Source organism: Euleptes europaea, chromosome 10, assembly GCF_029931775.1.
Source record: "Euleptes europaea isolate rEulEur1 chromosome 10, rEulEur1.hap1, whole genome shotgun sequence".
NCBI classification, from domain to species: Eukaryota; Metazoa; Chordata; class Lepidosauria; order Squamata; family Sphaerodactylidae; genus Euleptes; species Euleptes europaea.
Genome location: NC_079321.1, coordinates 40,246,450 through 40,269,935, shown reverse-complemented (window position 1 = coordinate 40,269,935; position 23,486 = coordinate 40,246,450). Strand labels below are relative to the sequence as shown.

The 23,486-nt window shown below is 41.1% G+C and overlaps 1 protein-coding gene across 1 annotated transcript in view; it reads left to right on the top strand.

The window, feature by feature from the left end:
* DST (dystonin) overlaps positions 1–21,609 on the top strand; it is a 389,172-nt gene extending 367,563 nt beyond the window's left edge. Inside the window, exons 85-97 of the mRNA XM_056856095.1 lie at positions 398–541; positions 1,143–1,331; positions 2,177–2,306; positions 2,682–2,845; positions 4,206–4,368; positions 4,734–4,888; positions 5,029–5,103; positions 5,960–5,977; positions 10,344–10,461; positions 15,932–16,131; positions 16,577–16,687; positions 19,625–19,748; positions 20,911–21,609. Coding sequence (XP_056712073.1) covers positions 398–541; positions 1,143–1,331; positions 2,177–2,306; positions 2,682–2,845; positions 4,206–4,368; positions 4,734–4,888; positions 5,029–5,103; positions 5,960–5,977; positions 10,344–10,461; positions 15,932–16,131; positions 16,577–16,687; positions 19,625–19,748; positions 20,911–21,176 — 1,857 coding nt within the window. The 3' untranslated portion in view covers positions 21,177–21,609. The remainder of the gene's footprint in view (positions 1–397; positions 542–1,142; positions 1,332–2,176; positions 2,307–2,681; positions 2,846–4,205; positions 4,369–4,733; positions 4,889–5,028; positions 5,104–5,959; positions 5,978–10,343; positions 10,462–15,931; positions 16,132–16,576; positions 16,688–19,624; positions 19,749–20,910) is intronic.
* Positions 21,610–23,486: the final 1,877 nt, after the last annotated feature.

The window sequence follows — 23,486 nt, the reverse complement described above, 5'->3', positions numbered from 1 at the left end:
CTGAGCAGGGTATGTAATTAGATTACAATAAATGATCCGTTCTTCGGGCCTCCTGAAACATGTCCAGTAAAAATAACTTGTTAAGTTCTATGCATTTTTTTCTTTATGCTTATCATAACCAAATGAATACCTTTTGTTGCATTAGTAATAAGTTTCATGCTCTTGCACATGCCTTACATTTGAAGTTAGCCCTTTGCATTGGGGAAAAAAATCCTTTTTTTCTTATAAACGATGAACTTGTTACTTCGCTTACCTTCTATGGAATCTGCTCAGGTGTCAAATGATTCAGTGTAGGCATTTGTTCTTTTCGATTCAGCCAACAAAGTCTGAAGGTTGCATGAATTTTCCCCTTTGAATCACTGCCAGCACCTAATTGAAATCACTGTTTCTGCCTTAGGAATTCATGAGGAAACTGGAAGAGAAAAAGGCTGAACTAAATAAAGCCACAGGTATGGGAGAGACCATCTTGGCTATCTGCCACCCAGACTCCATCACTACCATTAAGCACTGGATAACAATCATCAGAGCAAGGTTTGAAGAGGTCAGTCCATCTCGAGCAGTTCTTTGTGGTAACAATCAGTCTTTGACAACTTGGAACATGGATGGCAATTAGCAAGGCAGTTACATTGCGAGGAAATGATCCGGCTGTTGAGGGTGAAATGTTTAACATACATATCCTTGCTGTCATATATATAGTAGGCTGGTGTTTTTTTTTTCCATTCCTATGTTATGAAAAAGAGCCAAAGAGAAGTAAAACAGGGCCCATGTCAACTTGCATATCTTGGCCTTGCCACAAAACACGGATTGGGGTGGGGGGATTCAGATTTTAAAACTACAGAGCAACTTCGTGGCAACGAAATCTGTCACCAACACTTAGACATAATAGTGTTACAGAAATACAGTTAATTTTTTTTAACCATTTTATGTAGAAAAAGTAACACATTTGTATCCCAAACAACTCACGTTCTGATGGGATGTCGAACCAATTTGAGAGTATAATGTGTTTCCTGGAACGATTTAGAGCACGTTTCTCTAGCATGAACAGCGACCCTCAGTCTTCACTGCCTGTGGCAAATAATTCAGGTACAAGTGGGCATTGATAGTAGCTGTGGAAGTCCTCATGCACTGTTCTTCATTTCAAGGTGTTGGCATGGGCAAAGCAACATCAGCAGAGACTGGCAGGAGCCCTGGCTGTGCTGATTGCAAACCAGGAGTTACTGGAAGCGTTGTTGTCCTGGCTGCAGTGGGCAGAGACTACTCTGAGTGAAAAAGACAAGGAAGACATTCCTCAGGAAATTGACGATGTTAAAGCACTCATAGCTGAACACCAGGTGAGTGAACCATGACTGTATTCAAAACATCAGGCTAGTCATTCTTCAGTGTATGTACGTTTGAGAACATCATGCAGAATAGATGTATATGCTATGCTCTTATTCAAAGTGAAAGCAAACAGTGACAGCTAGAAAACCAGGGCTGTGGTCGCTGCCTAGAGAATAAAGTGTCTGGAATGTTATTTTTAAGAAACCCAAAGTATGGGCTGTGAATTAAAACAATATTGTTTTGCCAGTCAAGTTGTAGAGAGCTTTAAAATTGTTTTTGGTGTGTGTATTCCCTTCATTCTCCCATACGGGGTCTCCCTTGTTGGAAAGCTAATGTATTTGGGGCACTTTGCTGCATTTTGTGACCCACACTGGGGTTGCCATTTTCATCATGGGTGCACAGATCAGGAGATTGATGGCTGTTCTGGCTTCCTGACAGTCTGATAGAAAAAAATATATGCAAAGATGCTGCCTTTCAGAAGAGATGCTTGATAGAACCAGATTAGTGTAATGGTTGGACTAGGAACAGGGAGGCTTGAATCCAAATTCCCCTTCAGACGTGGAACTCCTTAGGTAACCTTGAGTCACTAAGTCTGGTATACCTCACGGGATTGTTGAGAGAATAAAACAGAGGAGTGGTGCATCGTGTATGCTACCTTGAGTTCCTCGAAGGAAGGGTAAGATAAAACAGCAATAAATCTAGCATAGGTCTTCTGGCAGGTAGAAAAAATAATGTGTGTGAGTTCTTATGTGCACTTGAAGGATCTCCCCAACCTCTAGATGTGTTTCCCTTAAGTGGATATGTTGCAAATTATTATTTCACATTGGTCATCAAGGCAACCAACATTTAATTGCAGATGTTTATGGAAGAAATGACTAGAAAACAGCCTGATGTTGATAAAGTAACTAAGACACACAAAAGGAAAGCCACCGAATCTGCTCCAATCCAGTCTCAGATTCCTGTTCTCGATAAAGGAAGAGGAGGACGTAAGTGAATGAAATCGTAGCATGGAGGGAGGTGGGAGCCACACACAGATTCCTGTTTTTAGGCTGTAATTTATCATTTGTACACATGCAATATAATCTCCTTGTGCATTGGATGAACTGGTAATGTCAATTTTTTTTTGCTGATTTAAGAAGTGGGCAATAAAAATTAGAAATCACCAACTTGTGTCCTTAAAGTCAAACCTTTTGGGGGCAAGCCATCTGACCCCCTACAAACTCACTTTTCCTCCCATATTCCCAACCAAACTATATTTCCAAACAAGCATAGACGCTATTATGTCCTTTGTTTAATTTGTTTTAAAACGTATACAGAAAAATGAAAGAATGATCACTTTTTCTCCCCCCGTATTTTAACAGGGAAACGTTCTCCAACGCCAAGCTTGTATCCATCAGGTGCACAGACCCAGATTGAAACCAAGAATCCACGGGTGAACCTGTTAGTCAGCAAGTGGCAACAAGTCTGGCTCCTAGCCCTGGAAAGAAGAAGAAAACTGAATGATGCTTTAGACCGACTAGAGGAAGTCAGTAAATACTAGAGCTAACAATAATGTTACTGGCAGCAGAGATTCTATTGTTTGCCTGAGAACAACAGTCCTGTAGCACTTGAGAGACTTACAGTGTATTCCTAAGGAGAGTTATTCCAGTCTAAGCCCATTGAAATGAATGGGCTTGGACTGGAGTAACTATCCTTTAGGAATGCACTGTAAAAAGTATACTGTAGCATGAGTTTTTATGGGCCTGTTTCATCAGAGGCATCCCCTTTGTGTAATGGAAGAGTGGTGAGAGTATGGTGAGAGTACCTCTCACCATACTGATTATGCAGTGAATTTGCTGACCGTTACACACCTTATACAACAACACTCAACCATGTGGAGGCTCTCTTCTGCTCATAGTTTCTTCCATGTGGTTTTGAGAGAGAAAATTACACAAGCAGATATCCTCACAGGGTGCCCAGAATATACATGACATTGTCTGAATGGTGGAAGGAATGGATACCTGCCTGCTTCTCTATCCTAAAGAAGAGGGTTGTCAGTAAGATGCATCAAAAAACACGATCATTATACCAGTCTTATGTCTCTAATATAGATTGTGCAAGTAAGATGCAACCTCGATTTGTCTGTGGATAATTGTGCCTACTGGCATTTCTGTTTTAGTAATAAATAGGTCAAGAACATTCATCAGTGCATACTGGAACTGTCAAATACCATAAGGCCTGCTTGATACATGTGGAAGGCAGGTCATAACGCAATGGCAAAGCTCCATCTAATAAACTGTTTCAAATGATCAGCTCCCCACATGACCATGCAGTAAAATTCTCACATTTGTGGAGGGTAAAAATGACATGGCACAAATCCATCCAAACTGCATGGAATCCATTCTCACAAATGCTTTACCCTCAGGTGCAACCAGGTTGAAGGAAAAGATTAGGAGGGAAAATAATATGCCATGCCATAGATCTGGCATAGAAAAACAAGCCTTGGTTTGCAAAACAGGACCCAACACTGGGATTATTTACTCCTCCCTTCTATTTCTAAAGCAGACTCACTTTCTTCTCTTGTCGGCATTAACCATGGGTTAGTGTTACTTGTGAAATCACACTACCTGTAGTTGATACTAACCAGGTTCTGACTTAATGACTGTTTACAAACCCTGGTTTCAAATCATGTTAGCATTAACCATTGGTCGTGTCAGGGCAGATATAATGATAAATTATGTTTAAGAGTGACAAAGGAATGGGACATTTTTGTGAGGGTGGGGCGGTGCTTTCCTGATCCTGACTTCTTTGCAAAACACAGTTTGTAGAAGTCCTTTCCTTTTAGCTTTGTGGTCATATGACATCACAGGACAATACTACCTTTGGACCATTTCTTTCTCTTTTAGCTGAAGGAATTTGCCAACTTTGATTTTGATATTTGGCGGAAAAAATACATGAGGTGGATGAACCATAAGAAATCTCGAGTGATGGACTTCTTTAGGAGGATAGACAAAGATCAAGATGGAAAGATAACAAGGCAGGAATTTATTGATGGGATTCTTTCTTCAAGTAAGTTTTCAAGGAAGAGTTTAATATAATTCTCCAACGGAGTTTCAGTATACTTCTAAAGTTACTTACCTAAAATATTTGTGTGCCCGCCTCTCCATAAAAATGAAGAGGCTAACAACACATGAAATAATAATAAAACATTAACTGTTATAATCATAAAAATAGTGGTGACTACAAGATACAAGAAACATCAATTTAGAACAACATTTAAGAAGAACGACAGCTAAAACCTCTACATAGGGGTTTCAAAAAAACCTTGAGAAATTAAAAAAAGCATACATCTTCACCTAACTCCTAGAGGGTTATCAAATCGATCCTCTGCAATTCCTGATCAATTTCATGCAAGCTGTTCTTTTGGTCTGCAGAGTTTCCTACCAGCCGATTGGAAATGAGCGCAGTAGCTGATATCTTTGACAGAGATGGCGATGGCTATATTGACTATTATGAATTTGTAGCAGCACTTCATCCCAACAAGGATGCATACAAACCTCTGACAGATGCAGATAAAATTGAAGATGAGGTGCGTTTCTCCCCCCTCCCCTTACCACTGCTAACACCTGCTGACTGAATATTCCTAATGTTCTCCTACTTGATTCCACAATGATCAATTACATAAAATCCTTAGAAAATAATAGCCTGGCTTTGATTTTCTTTTGACAGGTGACGAGGCAGGTAGCGAAATGTAAATGCGCAAAGCGATTCCAGGTGGAGCAGATTGGGGATAACAAGTACAGAGTAAGTAAAAAAACAACAACAACAAACCACATTAATCTTCTTGCTTGTGTAATCCCAAGTATTTTGAAAAGAGCAGAGATAATGGAGCATGCCAGCTCAGATAGTAAGAATTTGGGCTGTTTTCTCAAAATCTGGGAATGGCATGTTTTTTCAAGCTTAATACATTTTTAAATCAGTCAACAGGGGAAAAAACACCCATATTATTTATTATCCCATTTGAGTGGTGAGAAAGCTTTTCTCTCATTGCCTTTGTAAAGAACTTTGCTTTCAGTGAAACTTTTCAGAACCTCATGACGGAGCTCAATTTTCTGGGCCTGTGCACACTGGGTTCCGTTGACAGGTTTGGGACCATTTATGGTGACGTTTGTTAACATTTGAATAATGTTTTTCTTCAACAGAATGAACAGTTGGGACTCCATTAGGCTCTTAGAATATTTGAACGAAATACGTCGTATCATCACCATCCTGTGTGTTTTTCCACTAGAGCATACTTTCCCTTCATCTAGATAGGAAATGTTCCAGGTGTCTTTAAAAACAAAACTAGCAAAAAAAAAAAAAAAAAAATGCTTAGTGAAAAATATGTCACATTACAGAGGAAATACCTCATTGCCTTTTGGTTCATACTAAAATCATTTCCAATGAGAATCTACCCTAAGAAGTTTATGGAATAAAGCAAGCAATGGTTTGTTAATACGCGGCTCCTTCAGCATTCATAACTCCAGACATCTGATTTGCTTGCACATCTCTGAACTAGATATTTTCTTTAGTAATTTGGACTGTGTATGTTTTAGAGTCACGTTAGAGGATTTCCAGTTTAACTAATTATGTCTTTCTCCCATTTTCCATCTCTTATCAGTTCTTCCTGGGAAATCAGGTATAAAACTGTGGAATGTGTTACGGAGTTTCTAAGTACTCTGTTAATACATTGTCATTTCAGCTTGTAGTAATCTGTCCTTCCCCCTCCTTTCACCTTGAGCTAATTCTTATTCAGCGTGGTGCCTCTCCAGAACTGCTTAGCAGGTTTTCTCGTTTCGGGAGTTGCCTTTTGTTGTTGTTTTTTTGCCTGTTGCTGCCTCATTAATGAGATTACTTTACCGGGAACCAGATAATAGTGAGAATTCGTAAATGCCATCAATGTTCTTCCTGTGGCTTACACAAAATAATTCCTATAAATTTTTTTTGCTAAGATTGGCATATGGGGTCTGTCTACCAGTAACCTTTGTGTTTCCATGCTGCATCCATGCTGCCAGATAACCTAGAACCTACTCTTTTTAAGCCTTTGGGGAAAGTTTGGATCAATTAGAAATTGGGGGGGGGGATTACATTTCCATAAAAGCCCCCCTAGCATGAATAGGCACCATAAAGAAAATATCCCAGATGCGTAGGTTCCCTCTGTTAGTTTTTTGTATATTCTTAATAATAACTCAGTTCCCGACCATCACATTGCCTACTTTTTGTATTTAGTATCATTTGCTACCTTTGCAACATTATCATATTGCACAAAATGGGATTGGTAGTAGAACTGAGGGAGCTAATTTCATTGTGGGCAAAAAGGCCTTAGCAAAGCCGAAAGAGAGACCTTCCTAGAACCAAAATCTGAATTATTTTATCAGTACCACGGTTATCCACAGCATATTGTTATCAGTTTTCCAGTAGTTCCCATTTCACATTAGATGTAACTTGAATGATGATTTGTCACCAAAATTCAACTGTACTATTAACAGGTGACATTTTATCAGAGAGCATAATTCTGGGTAGTCTTACTTACCAAGTCCACGTAGTGAATTGTATTTCTTTAGACTTTCATTTCATCAGTAGTAGGTACTAGTGAAAGAACTCAGTTTTCCTTTCCTTCTGCATGAGGGCAGAGCTGGCTTTGCTCCAAGCTCTGAGAAATCAGGCACATGAGGGGGGATGGTAAAAAACTACACATGGGACCGGTGGCCTTGCGAATTCCAACAGATGGGGCAAGGGTGCAGGTGTGTATCTTTTTATGGTAGTCTGCCCCCCACCTCTTGGAGCAATCTGATTAATTCCTCTTTCCCTCTAACAGATGCCATTTGGGACTAAATGAGTGCCACAGAGTTGAACAGGAATTGTTTGTTCCCTGTCCCAAATACACTAGTGGACATGGGGGTGTTTTTCACCTTCTCACTACTGAAGGGTTTGGTCAGAGTGATGCTTGAGCAGGATGGGTTAGGGGTTATATTTCATAACACCAAAGAGTTTCTGAGATACTTGTTATCAATCACAACAATTTGTTCTAATGCAGGATTTGAGAAGAAAAGTGAGAAGGAGATAGTGAGCACCACTAGTCAGTGTTGTAATGGAGGGGGAGAGGTGTTTGCAAACCAGCCCACCAGTGCTTGGGGAAGTGGGATGGGAACCATTCTTGGGTCCACCTGACCCAAAGGATCGGGAGTTGCCAGTCCATCACTGGCTCTCTGGTAGTGTGTATTGGCAATGGTGAGGGAAGAGCTTAAAGCTTGGAGCCATTCAAAAGAGGGAGGCCTGAAGAGGGATCATCTCCGCTGACTTACCTTAGGGTTAATAAGTTCCTGCACCGGGATAATGAAAGGTAGTTGAATAGATCTTTCCAGATGCAGGTCAGCATTAAAACAGGGTTGTGACTTTAAACACAAAGTACCCATGTCTTCCTTCCAAAGGTCCTGGAGTAAATCCTTCCCAGAGCTATTCAGAGTAACCATAGTAAGGTGGACCATTTCCCCCCCAGAGGTTTTGCTCAAACAAGTCACTGCAGCATAAACCATTCAATGGAAAAGATGGCTCCTTGTTATGAAGCCATTTTATCGTTATTTAGGGATTTATGTTGTGTGCATTTCAAATTTGCATTTTTGCTTATTAGTAATATACTGGATTAATTAATTCAGTCTTCGTGTGTTTTCCTGTTATTTGGTTCCCCAAAGTAATATGCCTTCCCCCTTTGCTTAAGCAGTATCTCAATGAGGGCTTTTTAAAAAAAACGAGATCAATTGTATTAATTGATTTGAAATGATTTACTGGACAAGTAGTACTGTCAAAGCATCATTTATGTGAAAGGATTAAATTCTGCATTTTACTGAAGTTTAACCTCTGCTCCTTTAGACAGGAGATCTTTAGACAGGAAATATCATCCGTCTGAGCTTCCTTAATCTCTGCGATCAGCATTTTGTGAAATTGTGAGATCTTTTCTATAGAGATGAGCATCAAGTGAACCTAATCAGTAAACGTTTGGATAGGATGGACTGATAGATTGGAAGAGAAAGGTCTCTGTATTGATTAGGGTTCAAAGAATGCAGCCATGAGATCTGTGCTATACTGCTTCATTTCTTAGTGCAGCAAGAGATGAACAGCAGTTGTGGCTTCTCTTCCCACTGTCCTGCCCCTGCCCTGTTGAAACAAGCAGGTCTGTAGGTGTGTTGCACAGCGGATGGGAAAGAGAGTGAATGATGGTATTGGGAAAGAAATTGGCAAGAGAAGCCGTGGCTGCCTCATCTCCTAGCACAGCAGGGAATATAAGGGTACGCCATGAATCTCCAGGTTGCTACCTGATATTCCTAGCATTTGATTCAGCACATTACTTTGCACTGAGCTTAGAAGTGCTCCACTGATAAGTAGCTTGGAAATCTTGGAGCCTCTTCAATATTGCTTTTTTGACACATTCTACAGCTCACATAGGGTTGAAGAGTATGTACATATAACACGATTGTGGCTTTTCTCTCATTCTGTTTGCCACTCTTTACCCTATGTGTGTATTTATGAAAATAAAGTGTTTAGCCTACTTGAATGAGTCTACAGAGTAATCCTCAGTGTCACGGATATTGCATGTTTGAATTCTTGGTTCACCAGTGAATTTTGCATAAAGTTCCCAAAATCAAAAAAACACATCTGTTTTCATTTTGATAGATCACAATAGGTAACTGTGTGAGTCTGTCTGTAGTAGTAGAAAAGAGCAAGAGTCTAGTAGCACCTTAAAGACTAACAAAATTTCTGGCAGGGTATGAGCTTTTGTGAGTCACAGCTCACTTCTTCAGCTGTGTCTGAAAAAGTGAGCTGTGATTCACAAAAGCTTATACCCTGCCAGAAATTTTGATAGTCTTTAAGGTGCTACTAGACTCTTGCTCTTTTCATTTTGTCACATTTGAATAATTAGTTAATCAGAAGGAACATATTAAAGGACTCCCCGGTTTTCCATGCTTTGTATCAGTTGGGAAAAAAGCTGTTCCAAATCAACTTGATTGGCGTGTTTTTAGAGGTGTACTGGAGGCACCCAGTGCGTGTTCTGTATGCTCCATGTACAGATAACAACAGTTTTTACTTTGATACCAAATTGAGTTATGAAACCAGTGCGGAGTAGTATGTATTGGTTGCCAGAAAGTGGTAGTAGTTTGGAGTGCATGTTATATTCAGTGAAGCACTATCCAACAGACACTTATTACACTGGCATATAGTAAAACAAGAACCATGTGGGGATAAAGGGGATCAAAAATATGGTAGCTTGCATGCTGGGGATACTATGCAGCCTATGGCATTTTATCCTGAAGAATATCACTCTATCCCACCTCACAACTGAGGTGTGTGTGGGGGGAGGAGCAGAATTTGTGGACAGCTCCGTGAATGGGGAGATTGCTGCTCACCTGAGTGCTAGGTATGAAGCTGGGGCAGGATGGGGGGCTTAAATGGCCTGGCAGGCACACACTTGCTCTCTTTCGGGGATGGGGATGACCCACTCCCTATCACAGCGACTGTCCTGAGAAGCAGAGCCATGGAGGACAATTAAAATAATTGTAAAGGCCAGGTTCCATAAATATATAAGTTCTGACTCACATTTCAGTGGGTAAGTTTCTTGACATTGTTTCTTCAACACAGCTTGATGTGAACGCTTCAGTGCCAGAGTTGTTGATGCAGTGATTTTATGTATGACCCTACTAATGAAAAGATCTCAAAACTAATCAACAGTCAGCATAAAATTCAACCTAGTGGCATACGCTTGCAGTCTTCCTTCCCTTCTCCCCCCCTCTTAATTTCATCGCTGCCTTTTTTCGTATCAATGCAGTTGCATTCAACTTGAAAATGGCCTTGATCCATATACATAATGAAAATATCTTTGTTGATTGTGCTACTAATAATTAAGGAGCATCTTGTGCGTGGCTGATTTTAACCCACTTGGCTTGAAGCGGACATTGCCCTTGTGAACCTCACAGGAAAACCTTAGCATGTTCCCCTGTTTTTCTGCACAGTTTGGTGACTCCCAGCAACTCCGTCTTGTTCGTATTCTGAGGAGTACTGTCATGGTTCGAGTTGGAGGTGGATGGATGGCATTGGATGAGTTCCTAGTGAAAAATGATCCTTGCAGAGGTATGTGAGAAGATTAGATATGAATAATCAATATCACTGCTACTGTGTACTATTAACAAGTGACATTTTATTGGGGTGTTGGGGGGGTGTATGCGGGAAGAAATGTGTATAAATCTGATGATTAATTAAACATTGATTCATTTACAGGGTTCTGCACACACACATATATCTCTCTTATTATTTAAAAGTCTGCATACAAGAGGAAACATGAAGCCTAGTTTCACCTTACCATCACCACAAGAGAGCTCTGTCGGTTGAGAATTCTAAAGGTTCTGCTACGAACAGGCAGGGGCTGCTGGAGGGGTTGAAATCGTACTCAGAAGGGACGATGAGCTGTTGTCTCTTTGTCTTCATTAATTGTTTATCTCCCCGTATCTCTTGTCTTCATTTTCTTTTTTCTTCCCCTCACAAATTCTGGGGGAAGCCAGCCCCTAAAAAGAGGGATAAGGAGAATTTTTAAAAAATAGAGGGTTGAAGATAGCTAGCAGCCTCTCCTTTCCTGGGTGTGTAAGTGTGAGCAAACTACATGTTACGATATTTAAGGAGCTGGATTTTGGGTCCCCAGGACCAACTCATGTTCCCTGCAGCCACACAGCAGCTGTGGATAATAGCTTCTTTAAAAAAGAGCGAGCAAGAACGAGCCTAAATGGGCTCAGAATAGCTCTGTGAGGAGAGGAAGAAGGGCTCCTGCTTCTTCCCCAAGCCATTTTCCTGCACAAAAATTGCACTGGGAGGGGAGTTATTTTGCCAATTTTGCTGCTCCATGTGGAGTACCTATGCACATGGAGCATCAAAATTGACAAAATAACTCCTGGACCCAACTCTTTAAAAATAGTAACATGTATGTTGGTTCTGTGTTTGGTCTGTCTTTCCAACTCTCTTGGATGAGTCTCCAGAATCTTCAACAGAAGGAGCTCTCATGTGGTAAGACTACTTTCCACATGTTGAGTATAACAAGTAGCCATGCTGTCAGTGAAACAAGAAGAGGCACTCAGTGGAATCAGGCCTACATCTGCAAACGATTCTGAGCTGATTAGGTCAGATTTGGTGGCGCTTAACTACAAGAGTGGCACTTAACTACAAGAGTCAACCTCATAGGCTCCGAAACCAAATCTAGGGAAAACTCAGCTGAATCTTGGCATTGCTTGCAGTAAGTATTGATTAAATGTAGTGGCATGGAATTGGAAGAAGTTGGTCTTACCAAGGGGCCAGGTGTAACAGTCACTTACTTTAAGGATCAAATTTCAGAAGGGAACTGTTTCTTTGTCTCTTACTTTTCTCTGTACATCATGAAAAGAAAGTAGTGTGGAGGGGGGTCTCATTTTCATATGAGATGCAAAAAAAATTGAGATAACTGAGAATTGGAAATATAAGATGCATCTTAGATTTGCCGCCTGCATGCTGCTTCATGGGCAGAGCCAGAGGGCAGAATCATCCGACTGAGGTAATCATAAAAGTATTTTGTTTGCTCCAGTGGCTGGCAGGCAGGGCTAGGTCTGCACTTGGTTTTGAGTGTGGCGTATGTGAACTGCTTAAGGGAGGCAGTGATGGGGAGAGTCCCTGAAGCTGCCACTGCCACACTTCCCTGCTACTTCTTTTTTCGTTCAGTCTTTTTTGGCTACCCTGCTTCCCCTCAACAGTTTCATCCATTGAAACTGGCTACACACATGCATACTGTAGTCTTAGAATATGAAATGCTGCGCTGGGCAATCTGGTAACTTATTGCACGTGCATGAGTTACCGAATTCAGGCATGTGGAGTGACTGAATATGTTTCTGCTGACCCTTGAATACTGGCGACTGGCCCAGTAGTCAATAGAAAACAGCTCAGCCACATGTTTAGGAGGTTTTTCCTGGTCAGCCACCTCAACTTATCTCCACATGGTCTCACATTGTAGCGGGCAGCACTAAAGGGACTTGAAGAAACCCTCTTTTCAGTGTGAATGGGAGGATTTCTTCAGGTTCAGTTTTTGGGTTCTCGTCGACACGAGACAACAAGCATTGAGATGTCACAGCACATACAATGGAAGGATGGACTCTGAGAGAAAACTGAGTGTGGGGGAGGGCAGACTGGGAAGGGGCACTAGAGAAGCTCTCAACTGACTTCAGGTGAGGGTGTTGCATCCTGGTATGTATTGTATATGATTCTCAGTTTGTCTCAGCTCATGTGGAGAGTGAGAACATTCAAGAGGAATGGTAAGTATTACTGCTTGCTGATTTCAGGTGGAATAACAATAATAAAAAAGGGATTTGCTGCTTTATTTTATGGAACAACAAAGTAGTGACAGAGGTGATTTGCCTGTCTAAGTGTTTTCCTCTGTATTTAACACATCTACGAATTCTAACTGGGAAGCTGCAAGTTTAGAAATGAAAGTTACATTTGTTATGACTATTTCTTGGCATATATGTTTATACATTTTCCTTTTATCAAGCTAATTCCGTTTTATCCATTCCCCCATTTTATCAAATATATACTCCTAAATGCAAAACCAAGGATCCTACTGTGATCCTACTGATACAGGTGGATATTACAAGTAGGGTTAAAAGAGGACTGAACTAATGAGAAATCTGTCTCTATATATTTGAGTTTCATTTGAGTTTCATTTTACATTCCAGTTGTACTGGAATAAATGAAAAGCAGGCTGAAGAGATAGTTATATAGCCTGCACTGAAAATGCAGCTAATTACATCATCATATCTCGTATTCCACTCTAGAATCTAACAGGACTTCAGTGGCTTTCAGAGATCTGACTCTGATTATAATTGACTGATGCAGTCATACAGCTAATCAAGTGAAATGAGGTCCTTTTTGACTCAATAAAAAGCCAATTAATGACCCTTTCTTCTCCTGTTCTGTGATTAGCAGCAGGCTCTGTCTGGATGTAGTCATATAAGTCCTTACACCCAGGTTAAAAACAAACATGCCATGAAAAGGAGAAGTCATGCTTAAAAGTTAGGGAACTTCTCAGTATACGGGTGTATCAAAAGAGTTGACATAAACAACTGTTTATATATTGATATGTGTAAATTCTTCCCACATTGATGCCAGGGCAGAGCCAGAATGACCTTTTGATTAGCTCTTGAGCAAAGGGTATCCATGGCCTCTCCATCATATTCCCTCTTCTCCTGTCTCCATTTTGTGGCCACTTTCCTCCCTAACTGCGGGTTCTCAGCACCACCACTCTCACCAAGTCCAATTATGCTGAAGGTGCAGAGTTCAGTTTTCTCATGTTTCCATTTCCCCCCCCCCCCAATTTTTCCTTAGTGCCTTTGGATCTAAGAGCTAAGAATAGTTTTATGTATTCCCTCCACTGCTGTTCCTTCCTCTGGGAGATTGACCCAGAGGCCTCCAGGCTTATTGGGGGAGGTGCCTGGAGGGGACAGCAGTGCATGATTCTCCTGCACTCTGCTAACTCCTGTTCCACCAGACATTTCTGCCACTAGGAAATGGGATGTGGGCCCTCTGCAGTGGCAGTGAGCCTCAGTGCCTGGCTGTATTGACTCTTAATACCAGGCCTACACCAGGACTTGGCATGCTTGTTGTTTGACATAAGATAGCACAGGGGTCCCCAACCTTTTTGAGCCTGCAGTCACACTTGAAATTCTGTCATGGCCTGGTGGATGCAGCAAAAAAAAAAAAGGTCTGCCACAAAATGATTGCCACAGCTTAACTTCAAGTACGTAATACAATGCAGATCAAATCAATCAAATCTCCGTCAAAAGACTTGCTGGGCAACAGCCCTACCTGGCCCCACCCACTTCCTAAAAACACTTGGCAGGCACCAGAAAAGGTGTTGGTGGGTGTCATAGTGCCCACAGCCACCACATAGGGGATCCCCGAGATAGCATTTGTTGGAAATAAATAAATGAGGCTGAAATCCCATCAAATTGCCACCCAGCTTAATGTAGCCAGGGTGGAGCACCTCAACTTCAGGGAATACAAATATGAGATTTTTGGTTTTGCTCAAAGTTGGGATACGTCCTCTATCCAGTTTGGACAGTTTTGGTTTTTTAAAAGAAGTTTTCACTAAAAAAGTGTGTCTAGGGTTTTCAATATCAGTGAATATAAATCTGATTTCCCAAAAATGTGGATTTACTTTAACAATACAAACATTCTTCCAAAGGTCAACAAACTTTTTGCAAGAAAAAAAAACTTCTCTGCAAATGAGAGAGGCAAGATTGCATCCCTCTGTTGGCCTGACTCAGAAAATAATATACATATATATGTAGTTTCTGCTTGTGGACCTGCTGAGGTCAGAGGTGAACTGCAAACACGTAACTGTTGACTGGAGGGGGGTGGCTTAATAACTGTCCACATTCCATTATATTCAAATACTATGTCGTGCACTCATTTCACGCATCATAAGATTGCATATTTATTTTCCACTCCCATCTCTTCCTTGTGTTGGCAGGGAAGCCATTTTTGGCACAGATGACATTGGGGCTGTCTAAAACTAAGATTTGACCAAAAAGTGTTCTTCTTCTGCTTGAGAGAACTCTGGTTCTTAGTGAGAATTTCTTACCACTTAAGATCTGTCTCTTGGCCTGCAGCTTTATATCTCTTGCATATGCAACTGCTGTAATTGATTTCTTCTCCTGCTAACGGTTTTCTTTAATATGACCCATATCCTGTGTCATTTTTTCTAGTTCATCATCACGGGAGTAAAATGTTACGTTCGGAATCAAACTCTTCAATTACCACTCAGCCTACTATAGGTTGGCAAACCCCTCTCTTTTGTCTCTCCTGTTCTTACGTTCTTTTCCATTTCCTTCCCACTTTGCTTTATATATATATAATATATATATTTAACAGAACGCGTCACGTATCACATTTTTTTTTAGCTTAACACTTGCTGCACTGGCTGGTGCTTGAAAGCTTGCCTCTAAATTTCCTTTGATACACTTGAAGAGAGTGTTTCAAAAGCATTTGCTGTTAACATAGAGAAAGCCAAAACGCTAACCTGTTTAGGCATCTAGTCCTTATGGAAGGTTCTCATGTTTGCCTCTTCACCCATGTGTGTCTGCCCAGTTCCTTCTTTATCATTTGGGAGTTTTTGTTTGTCATTGCATGCTGCCAAACTGCATTACTTTATAGTTTAGAATTAATATGGTTTGTGCTTTTCTCTCAATATTTATTCATCATAGCCAGCATTTGAGTCATCTGAGCGAGTATGAGTAGAGCAGTAGCATTAGTCAAATGGGTCTTCAGGTTGTGTCTGTGCACTGGTAAACTGAGTAGCATGTTGAGCCATTCCATTATCATGCTGATTTATGTTGACAGCGGTTCATCTTTGCTGGCATAAAATATTAGACTACGCATATTCTACAAATGAATTCTTCTGTCTCTACCAAATACATTATTTACTAATGTGTTTGATATGTCTGGCCTCTTTGTGTGAGCCTTGGCATTGCTGACAGCATGAAAGGGGAGATATAGAAATGATTATTCTCCTCGATGTCTCTTCTTATAGCAAAAGGAAGGACAAACATGGAGCTACGTGAGAAGTTCATTTTGGCCGACGGAGCCAGCCAGAGTATGGCTGCCTTCCGACCAAGGGGGCGCAGGTCACGACCTTCTTCACGGGGTGCTTCTCCCAACAGATCCACATCTGTGTCAAATCCACCTGCCCAAACAGCTCCAACACCGTCTGTTGCTACTAGCACACCCAAGGTACGTCTTGCGCACTGCAGCACTGACTACATTAGTTACTAAAATGAGACTGCTACCATTTGCTGTAGTGTTATTTTAAAATCAGTAGGGAAGTTTTTGCTTCTTCTGTTTTTCAAAGAAAGCTAACAAAGTTTTTCGTTGTTTCCCCCCCACAATTGCAGCGGTCATGCAAGCCTGGAAAAAAACATGTAAGCTAATTGGAAACCTGAATAAACTTTTTAAAGGAGAAAAAACATTAACCCTATATCACTTGCATTTTTAAAAGTCCACATACATCATCCTTTGTGTAGAATGCTTGTTGTCATTGTTCCTGCTTTTGTTTTGGTGTCTTTTGCTTTTGACTTTGACTGAGAGATTCGGTCTCCATAATCTGAATATTCCACTCCATGACATTGTGTTCCATCAACTGTTCTTCACCCTTGTGATTTGCCATTGTTCCATACAGACACCCCATCATTTAACACGCAACTATGGTAAACCATGGTTGATAAACAGCAAAACGACATCTCCTTGTAAACCACCAGAGTGCTCTGAATATCAAGTGTCATCCACAGAGGTACAGTAATGGATGGATATTCTAGTCTAACGAAAATTTCCTTCACTAAAGCTATCCTATTAGCTAACAGTCACTACACTTGTTCAGCTGTGCCATACACTTTGCATATTAATACACTATTATTTGTTTTCAGTCTTCTGTTCAACAATGTTATTTTCCCTCTTTCTTTTTTAACCCTGTAAATTGATCAGTCTTTAATGTGCTTTTTATGTGTGATGGTTGTTTGATTTCTGCTAGAGACTTGACAAGTATGTCTTTAAAACTATAAATAACCACAGTCACAATTTCAGTTGGTTCCATACTTGTGGATTCTCAGATTCACATAACCCAGATGATTTAGTGTTCGTTCTCTCTCTCTTTATCTCTCTCTCACTCAGTCTCTGAGATTCTCCTACCTTCCCATTCTACCTGGTAAACAGTTCTGCAAAACAAAAGAGCTCTCAAATTCCTGCACTAACATAAATAATTCCACTATTGTTTTACCTGCTTGTTTCCCATTGACTTTCATGACCAACTGGACTTTATTTGGTAAATAGATCATAATCCCATACAGAGTTTGTAAACTGTGTAATCTGAGCAATTAAGCATGTTTAACTCTGTGTCGCCTGGCCCAGGCTAGCTTGATCTCTTCAGATCTCAGAAGCTAAGCGGGGTCAATCCTGGTTAGTATTTGGATGGGAGACTACCAAGGAATACCAGGGTTGCTAAGCAGAGGAAGGCAATGGCAAATCACCTCTGGTAGTCTCTTGCCTTGAAAATCCTACTGGGTTGCCATCAGTTGGCTACACACAAAACTCTGTATCAGACTACGGTTTGTGTGTTTGCTTGCAATTGGTCCTACACCTAAAGGCTGAGGATGGAGAACAACAGTAAAATAAAAATTCAATAAACCCAGAAATGAGATATCTAGTGACACACAAAATGCAATATATTGAGAAAAATGCAACTATCCCATTCCTCCTTAAGCCTCTAAAAGCAAGTTGAAATAAAAACATCTCTCACAGCATCTGAAAAATGTTCAGGATCAAACGTTGGTAGTTTTCCAAGGAGAAAGGCCCCATAGGCATAAGGAAAACCACTGTACATGTGTCTCTTCATGCCATCAGGGTACAAACGTTATGTAAAGCTAGTTTAAAGACTGTGTTTGAGATCAGTTCTTGGATGATCTTAAAAACTGCAACTGAAGACAGGGTAGGTGGCAGTCTTCAAAATTTGTAGGTGTGTAAATTGTGTTAAAGTCATAAAATACATTAAAGATAGCAAGGTTCTCCTTTGATTGAGTAATAAAACTCCTAAGTAAAAGATGAATTGAATCAACGAGCATTTCCTGCTACGTCTGTATAATCCTATATTATTTTAGGGTATATTGCACATGAATGGCTAGTGCAGGGAAGAATGTCTTACTGGTACTCTTGCTTGTTTGTCCATTGTACATCTTTAGAGGGTTTCCAGTTCTAACACTGTCCCTCAGATTCATTACAGCGCTAAATTTACAGAATGTTTTATTGCTTTGCTTACTGAAGAGACAAAACACACAGCTGTTTTCATTCTTTCTGCCACAGTATGTTTGCTTCACATGTAAGATTATTATTATTAAACATCCATAAGGCTTAAAATATAATGTAGGATATGAATTGCTGACTTCTAATATGTCAGTTGCTTTTTCTCTGGCTCCTCAGTTACCAAAATGTAGGCAGAAAGCTGACTTGATTATACCACACTAGAGTGGAGAAAGGTATACTATTATTGACAAATCAATAAAGAGTCATAATTTGGAAGGCGGGGGATTCACAAATATTGGAAAAGCTAGTCATTTATTGAAGAAACTGGGCATTCATTTAATTGCTCTCCCGTATGGAACTTACAGTATTTTTCCGTGTAGAAGACGACCTTTTCTCTAAAAATTTAGCCCCAAAATTAGGGGGGACGTCTTATACACGGAAGGTGGCTGTTGCCGCCGGCCCCACCCGTGACAGGCGGGGCTGGCGGCAACAGCCACCTCTTCCCCCGCTCGCTCTCTTCCCCACCCGTCAGCTGCTGGGCGGGGAAAGAGAGCGAGCGGCCAAAGAGTCTTGTGCCCTGGCCTGCTGGTGTCTGGCATTCAAACCAGTAGCCGCCCACCCGACCGGATGCTGGCCGGCCAGAGCAATTTAAATACTGTGCATTGCCCCTTGATAATAAATATATGCATTAAGAGAAGGCGGCTTAGAACACTACAGTTCAAAATCTTTTTAGGCCATGACCAAAGAATCCTTGAAACATGACATTTCCCATCAGTAGCCTAGTAATGCTTCCCTTTCTTTGGTTTGTATCTGGCAGCCCGTGGGCCTATAATATCTGAACTCCGTGAAAATGAGCATATTTCAAAACATTAATAAACACTTGTCAATATGTGTGAGTTAGTGTGACTAACTAGTCGTGTGTCAGTGAAATTCTCTCAAGGACACAGAACTCTTAACCAAAGTTATACACTGACCCAGTTAACAAATTACAGTGGTAGCAAAAATCCATGTATGCAAAGCTCTGATAAGCATTGATATGCATGAATTTAAAAGTTCTGCACCTTAATTTTGTTTTCCTTTGGCAAAGGGCATTTTGGCCACCAAAAAGGGGTGTGTGGTTTGGGGAAGTTTCCTTCTCCCACTGTAGATATCCACATAGCTCCCACCCCCCATGATTTCAGGGGGCACGTGCATGGGGGTTGGAAAGTTCAGTGAGCACTGTTTTGCTTGTGCAAAATAGGATCCTCCATGGTGATCACTTTACTACATATTATTACTCCTTGGTTCCTTTTCCAAATCATGTCACTTTTCGGAATAGCCTTTTCTTCGTCATGCATATTCCAACGAAGATGGTATGGATGGAATTCTGAATTCAGTTCTACTTGATATGGATCTTCACACAGTTTTCTCATTCATCTATTTTTGTGTCTAACAGGGAACTCCAATACAAGGGAGTAAACTTAGATTGCCAGGATATCTGTCAGGGAAGGGTTTCCATTCTGGAGAAGACAGTGGTCTAATCTCAACAGCAGCTACAAGAGTCAGAGCACATTTTGCAGGTGAGCCTCAAGGTCCTTGGAGTTAGAGAGCTAGAAGATCACAGAGTGGAATTAAAATCTTATCCAGCACAATCAGGTTGGCTGACACCATAGAAAGCAGCTGGGATGCTGTTAGCATGGTTGCACTAGGTCCAAGATTTCTTTTTCCACACAACTTTTGTATGCATGAAGTTTTAGAACATTTCAATTCTTGATCCTTCATTGAATTCTTGATTCTTTGTTGAAATTATTACACTACCTTCATAGCCATAAGGGTTTCAAGATAGTGTACAAAGATAAAATCATTGAGCATCTGTCTTGCTTTGCTACTTTGTAACTATATTTGATGTTCATTATATGAGTTTCAGGCCCTCTATTTGGCTCTTTGTTGAAATGTCACCCCTTCGGTAAAATGCACAGTGTGTGCTATCTGCCTGTGATACACCGTGGCCGCCTCCTCCTCCTTGTTGACTTTGAAGGAAAAGGGTAACTTTACATAGGTGTCCTGTAAGGCATAAGAACTATCCAAGGACAAAGGGGGCAGAGGTATTTGAGGGAGTAGAGACTTTTGCTCCTACAACACCACTAATCTCAGTCCTCCAAAGTTCATTGGCAGCAATATACTTGAATATTAGGTAGGACCGGGGGGTGCCATAATAATGGAGGAGAAGCTTGTACTGGATCAGACAGGAATCCAGTGTAAAGATCTGAGGTCATGTGTTGCATAGCCGAAACAAGAGAGGTAAATTCAGTCCTGGACACATAGCTTGACTGTATGTTGACTTCATGTCTAATGTGGTTGTCCTGATGCCGGAGCGGAAGGGACAAGTGTGAAAAGTTTCAGCTGTGACTTCTAAGGGGAAGTAAATTGTATTGAAATCTGTAGCACATCCAGCCCTTTAATTGCCCTGATCCCAGGGGCAGGGGCTATACCCATTTTCTTATGTGAATCAGAGAATTCTCCATGTACCTCATGAGGCATTTCCAGAGCATTCTCAACAGGACATCGATAACAACAGAGCAACCTTCGCTCAACCAGCTTTCCGTAATGGCTCTGGAGCCCTTTGAAGCTCTTGGCATGGCTCGTTGGATGTAGGATGAAGTCATCTGTGGAGAGGAGCCTGTTTTGTTGCCTCTTCTGTCTCTTAATTCCAATGGATCTACTTTCTCTCTCCTCTTACAGAAACTAGAAAAACTCCGAGCAGGCCAGGAAGCCGGGCAGGAAGCAAGGCTGGCAGCAAATCTAGCAGCCGCCGGGGCAGTGACGCCTCTGACTTTGACATTTCAGAAATCCAATCCGTGTGCTCAGACGTGTCAGAGACTGTTCGCATGGCATGCAGGCCGACCCCCCGACCTTCTTCTCGGTCTGGATCCGCCAAGCCTTCCAAAATCCCAACTCCACAAAGACGGTCGCCCGCCAACAAATTAGACAAGTCCTCCAAGAGATAGTGTGATTGGCTCAGTCAAGGTTTTCTTTGTCCTGTGCATTAAAAATATTTAAGTTTATAGGATGTAAAATATTCTGTAGAAATTATTGTGAAATATTACAAGGATTTGGATTTTTAATTTTGCGGATGGCCTTATTTGTGTATTTGTCTTGTTTTATGTGTATAATTTTTGCTAACTTTTGTTTTGTTTACACCATATCCTATGTGAGCAGGGAAAGTTTTTTTTAATAAATGTAAACTAATGGTGGTTTGCAGTAATGTTTAGAGAGATCACTAAAAGCAGTTTCTGACTGTACAGTGAAGTCTTTGTGTCCTAAGTCAAGAAGGCCTGTCGCTTCATCGTTAGGGTAACAGTAAAGGATACCTCATAAGTTGGTCTTAAAACACAAGACAAAAGGCAAAATTATGTATTTTGAGCAGAATGGACACTAAAAGGTGTGGCCAGAGATTCTAAGAAACAGAAGACACCGTTCGCAGAGCAGTTAAGTAAACAGCATTCTCCAGAGAACTCACCGAAAAAGTTATTTAAAGAGCACCACAATACTCCAATATCTTGCCGCATTTTCTGTGCCATTGCTTTAAAAAAGGCCAGACACAATCTGGATAGAACACCTATTACACTTGTATAAGAATGCCAGTATAATCTGCATTGATGTCAAAGTGAGGTTTTCTTTTGCTTGAGTGGATGATAGCACTGTATCATTGGACTCATTTTATATCAAAGCAGTTTTGCTTGCAAAAACAAAAGGAAAAAAACTATGTAATAAATCTTGTTCCTTCTCTTTGTTGCTGTTGTATTACTTGTATGCCATGAAAACTGGTATGCTGTGTCATGATCTACAATATCCCTAAATCATTTGGGAGAAGTTTTAATGTAATTTTCTCACTCTCCACCAGGCTTTGAATAATTACTGTGATACCTTATTTCAATGCAACTTTTTACATTTCAAAATATGTGATATAACATACAACCATTAATTTTACACTAGCAATTTTCCTTATTTCTAGAACTGTTTACTTTTGTGTCATGAATGAAGGAATGTTAAGTGGGCATAAAAAGAGAAAAAAATCAGGAAAAGTCAAATAAGTTGAGATATGGATGCTTGCTTGAGTTTACAGTGGCACAAACATTGCATTAGGAAGCATAACACCATCATCTATGTATCTAATAGTGACAGGCGACACTACCATCTATGGATACCTAAATCCGCTGATTGGGCCCATGCCAACACTAAACAGATTGTTCTGCAAATTTGGGGTACTCCCCAGGTTTACAGAAAAATCTGAAAATGTAAAAAAAATACCAGGAGCTTAAATTCCCTCCATTTAAAAAACAGAGAAACAAACAGCATTGTCTGTGCATGCTCTGAAAATGTTCTTTTTGAACTGGCTGCAGCCATCAAAGGGTACCACTCCAGGGTTGATCACATCAGTGGTGGACACCAAGAGTGGCTCCAGGCTTGACTGCGGCAGCAACGGACACCGGGAGTGGCTCTTGGAGTGGCTGCTGCGGCAGTGGAAATGGAGCAGCCCTGAGTCCAGAGCAGCTCCTGGCATCCTCCACTGCAGCAGCCAGGAGCGAAACCTTTGGTGGATAGTGGGTCCTGGAGACATCATGAGGGGGGAAGATGGGATTCCCTCCTCCCATGAGTCTCGTGGGCCTTCCACTTGTCTATATGCTAATCGCCAAGTTGGCCCAATCTGAGTTGGCGCTGTGAAAAGGAAAGACAGATCTTTCTACAAAGCTGAAAAGCACCCCAGGTTTAAAAAAAAAATACATTGGGGGTTTGAAAACCTCCAAAATGAGAAAAGAAGCACCTATGGCTTTAAGAAATGGATCCCCTCAGTGGCCATTGCTAGTCTACATCAGCATTCAAGACTTGGAGTTCCTGTGAGTAAAAGGCAAGGGGAGGGTAACCTTTTCCAAAGTTATTTTGGCCTTTGATGGAGGGTGCATTGGGTCCAGGCCTGGGGCTGCCAGCTCCAAGTTGGGAAATTCCTGGAGATTTTGGGGTAGATTCTGAGGAAGGCAGGGTTTGGGGAGGGGAGAGGCCTCAGCTGAATATAATGCCATACATACCACCCTCCAATGAAGTCATTCTCCAACGGGACAGATCTCTACCATCTGGAGATCAGTTGTAATTCCAGGAGATCACCAGGACCCACCTGGGGGTTGGCAACCCTAGGCCGGGCTGCAACCACTGGGTGACTAGCCAATTTTCAAGACTCAACTAGGTCTAGCTGCTTGCTACTGTTCAACAGAAGGCACCCTATAAAAGCCAGCAGTTAGAGCTTCAGAGTAGGGTTTGGG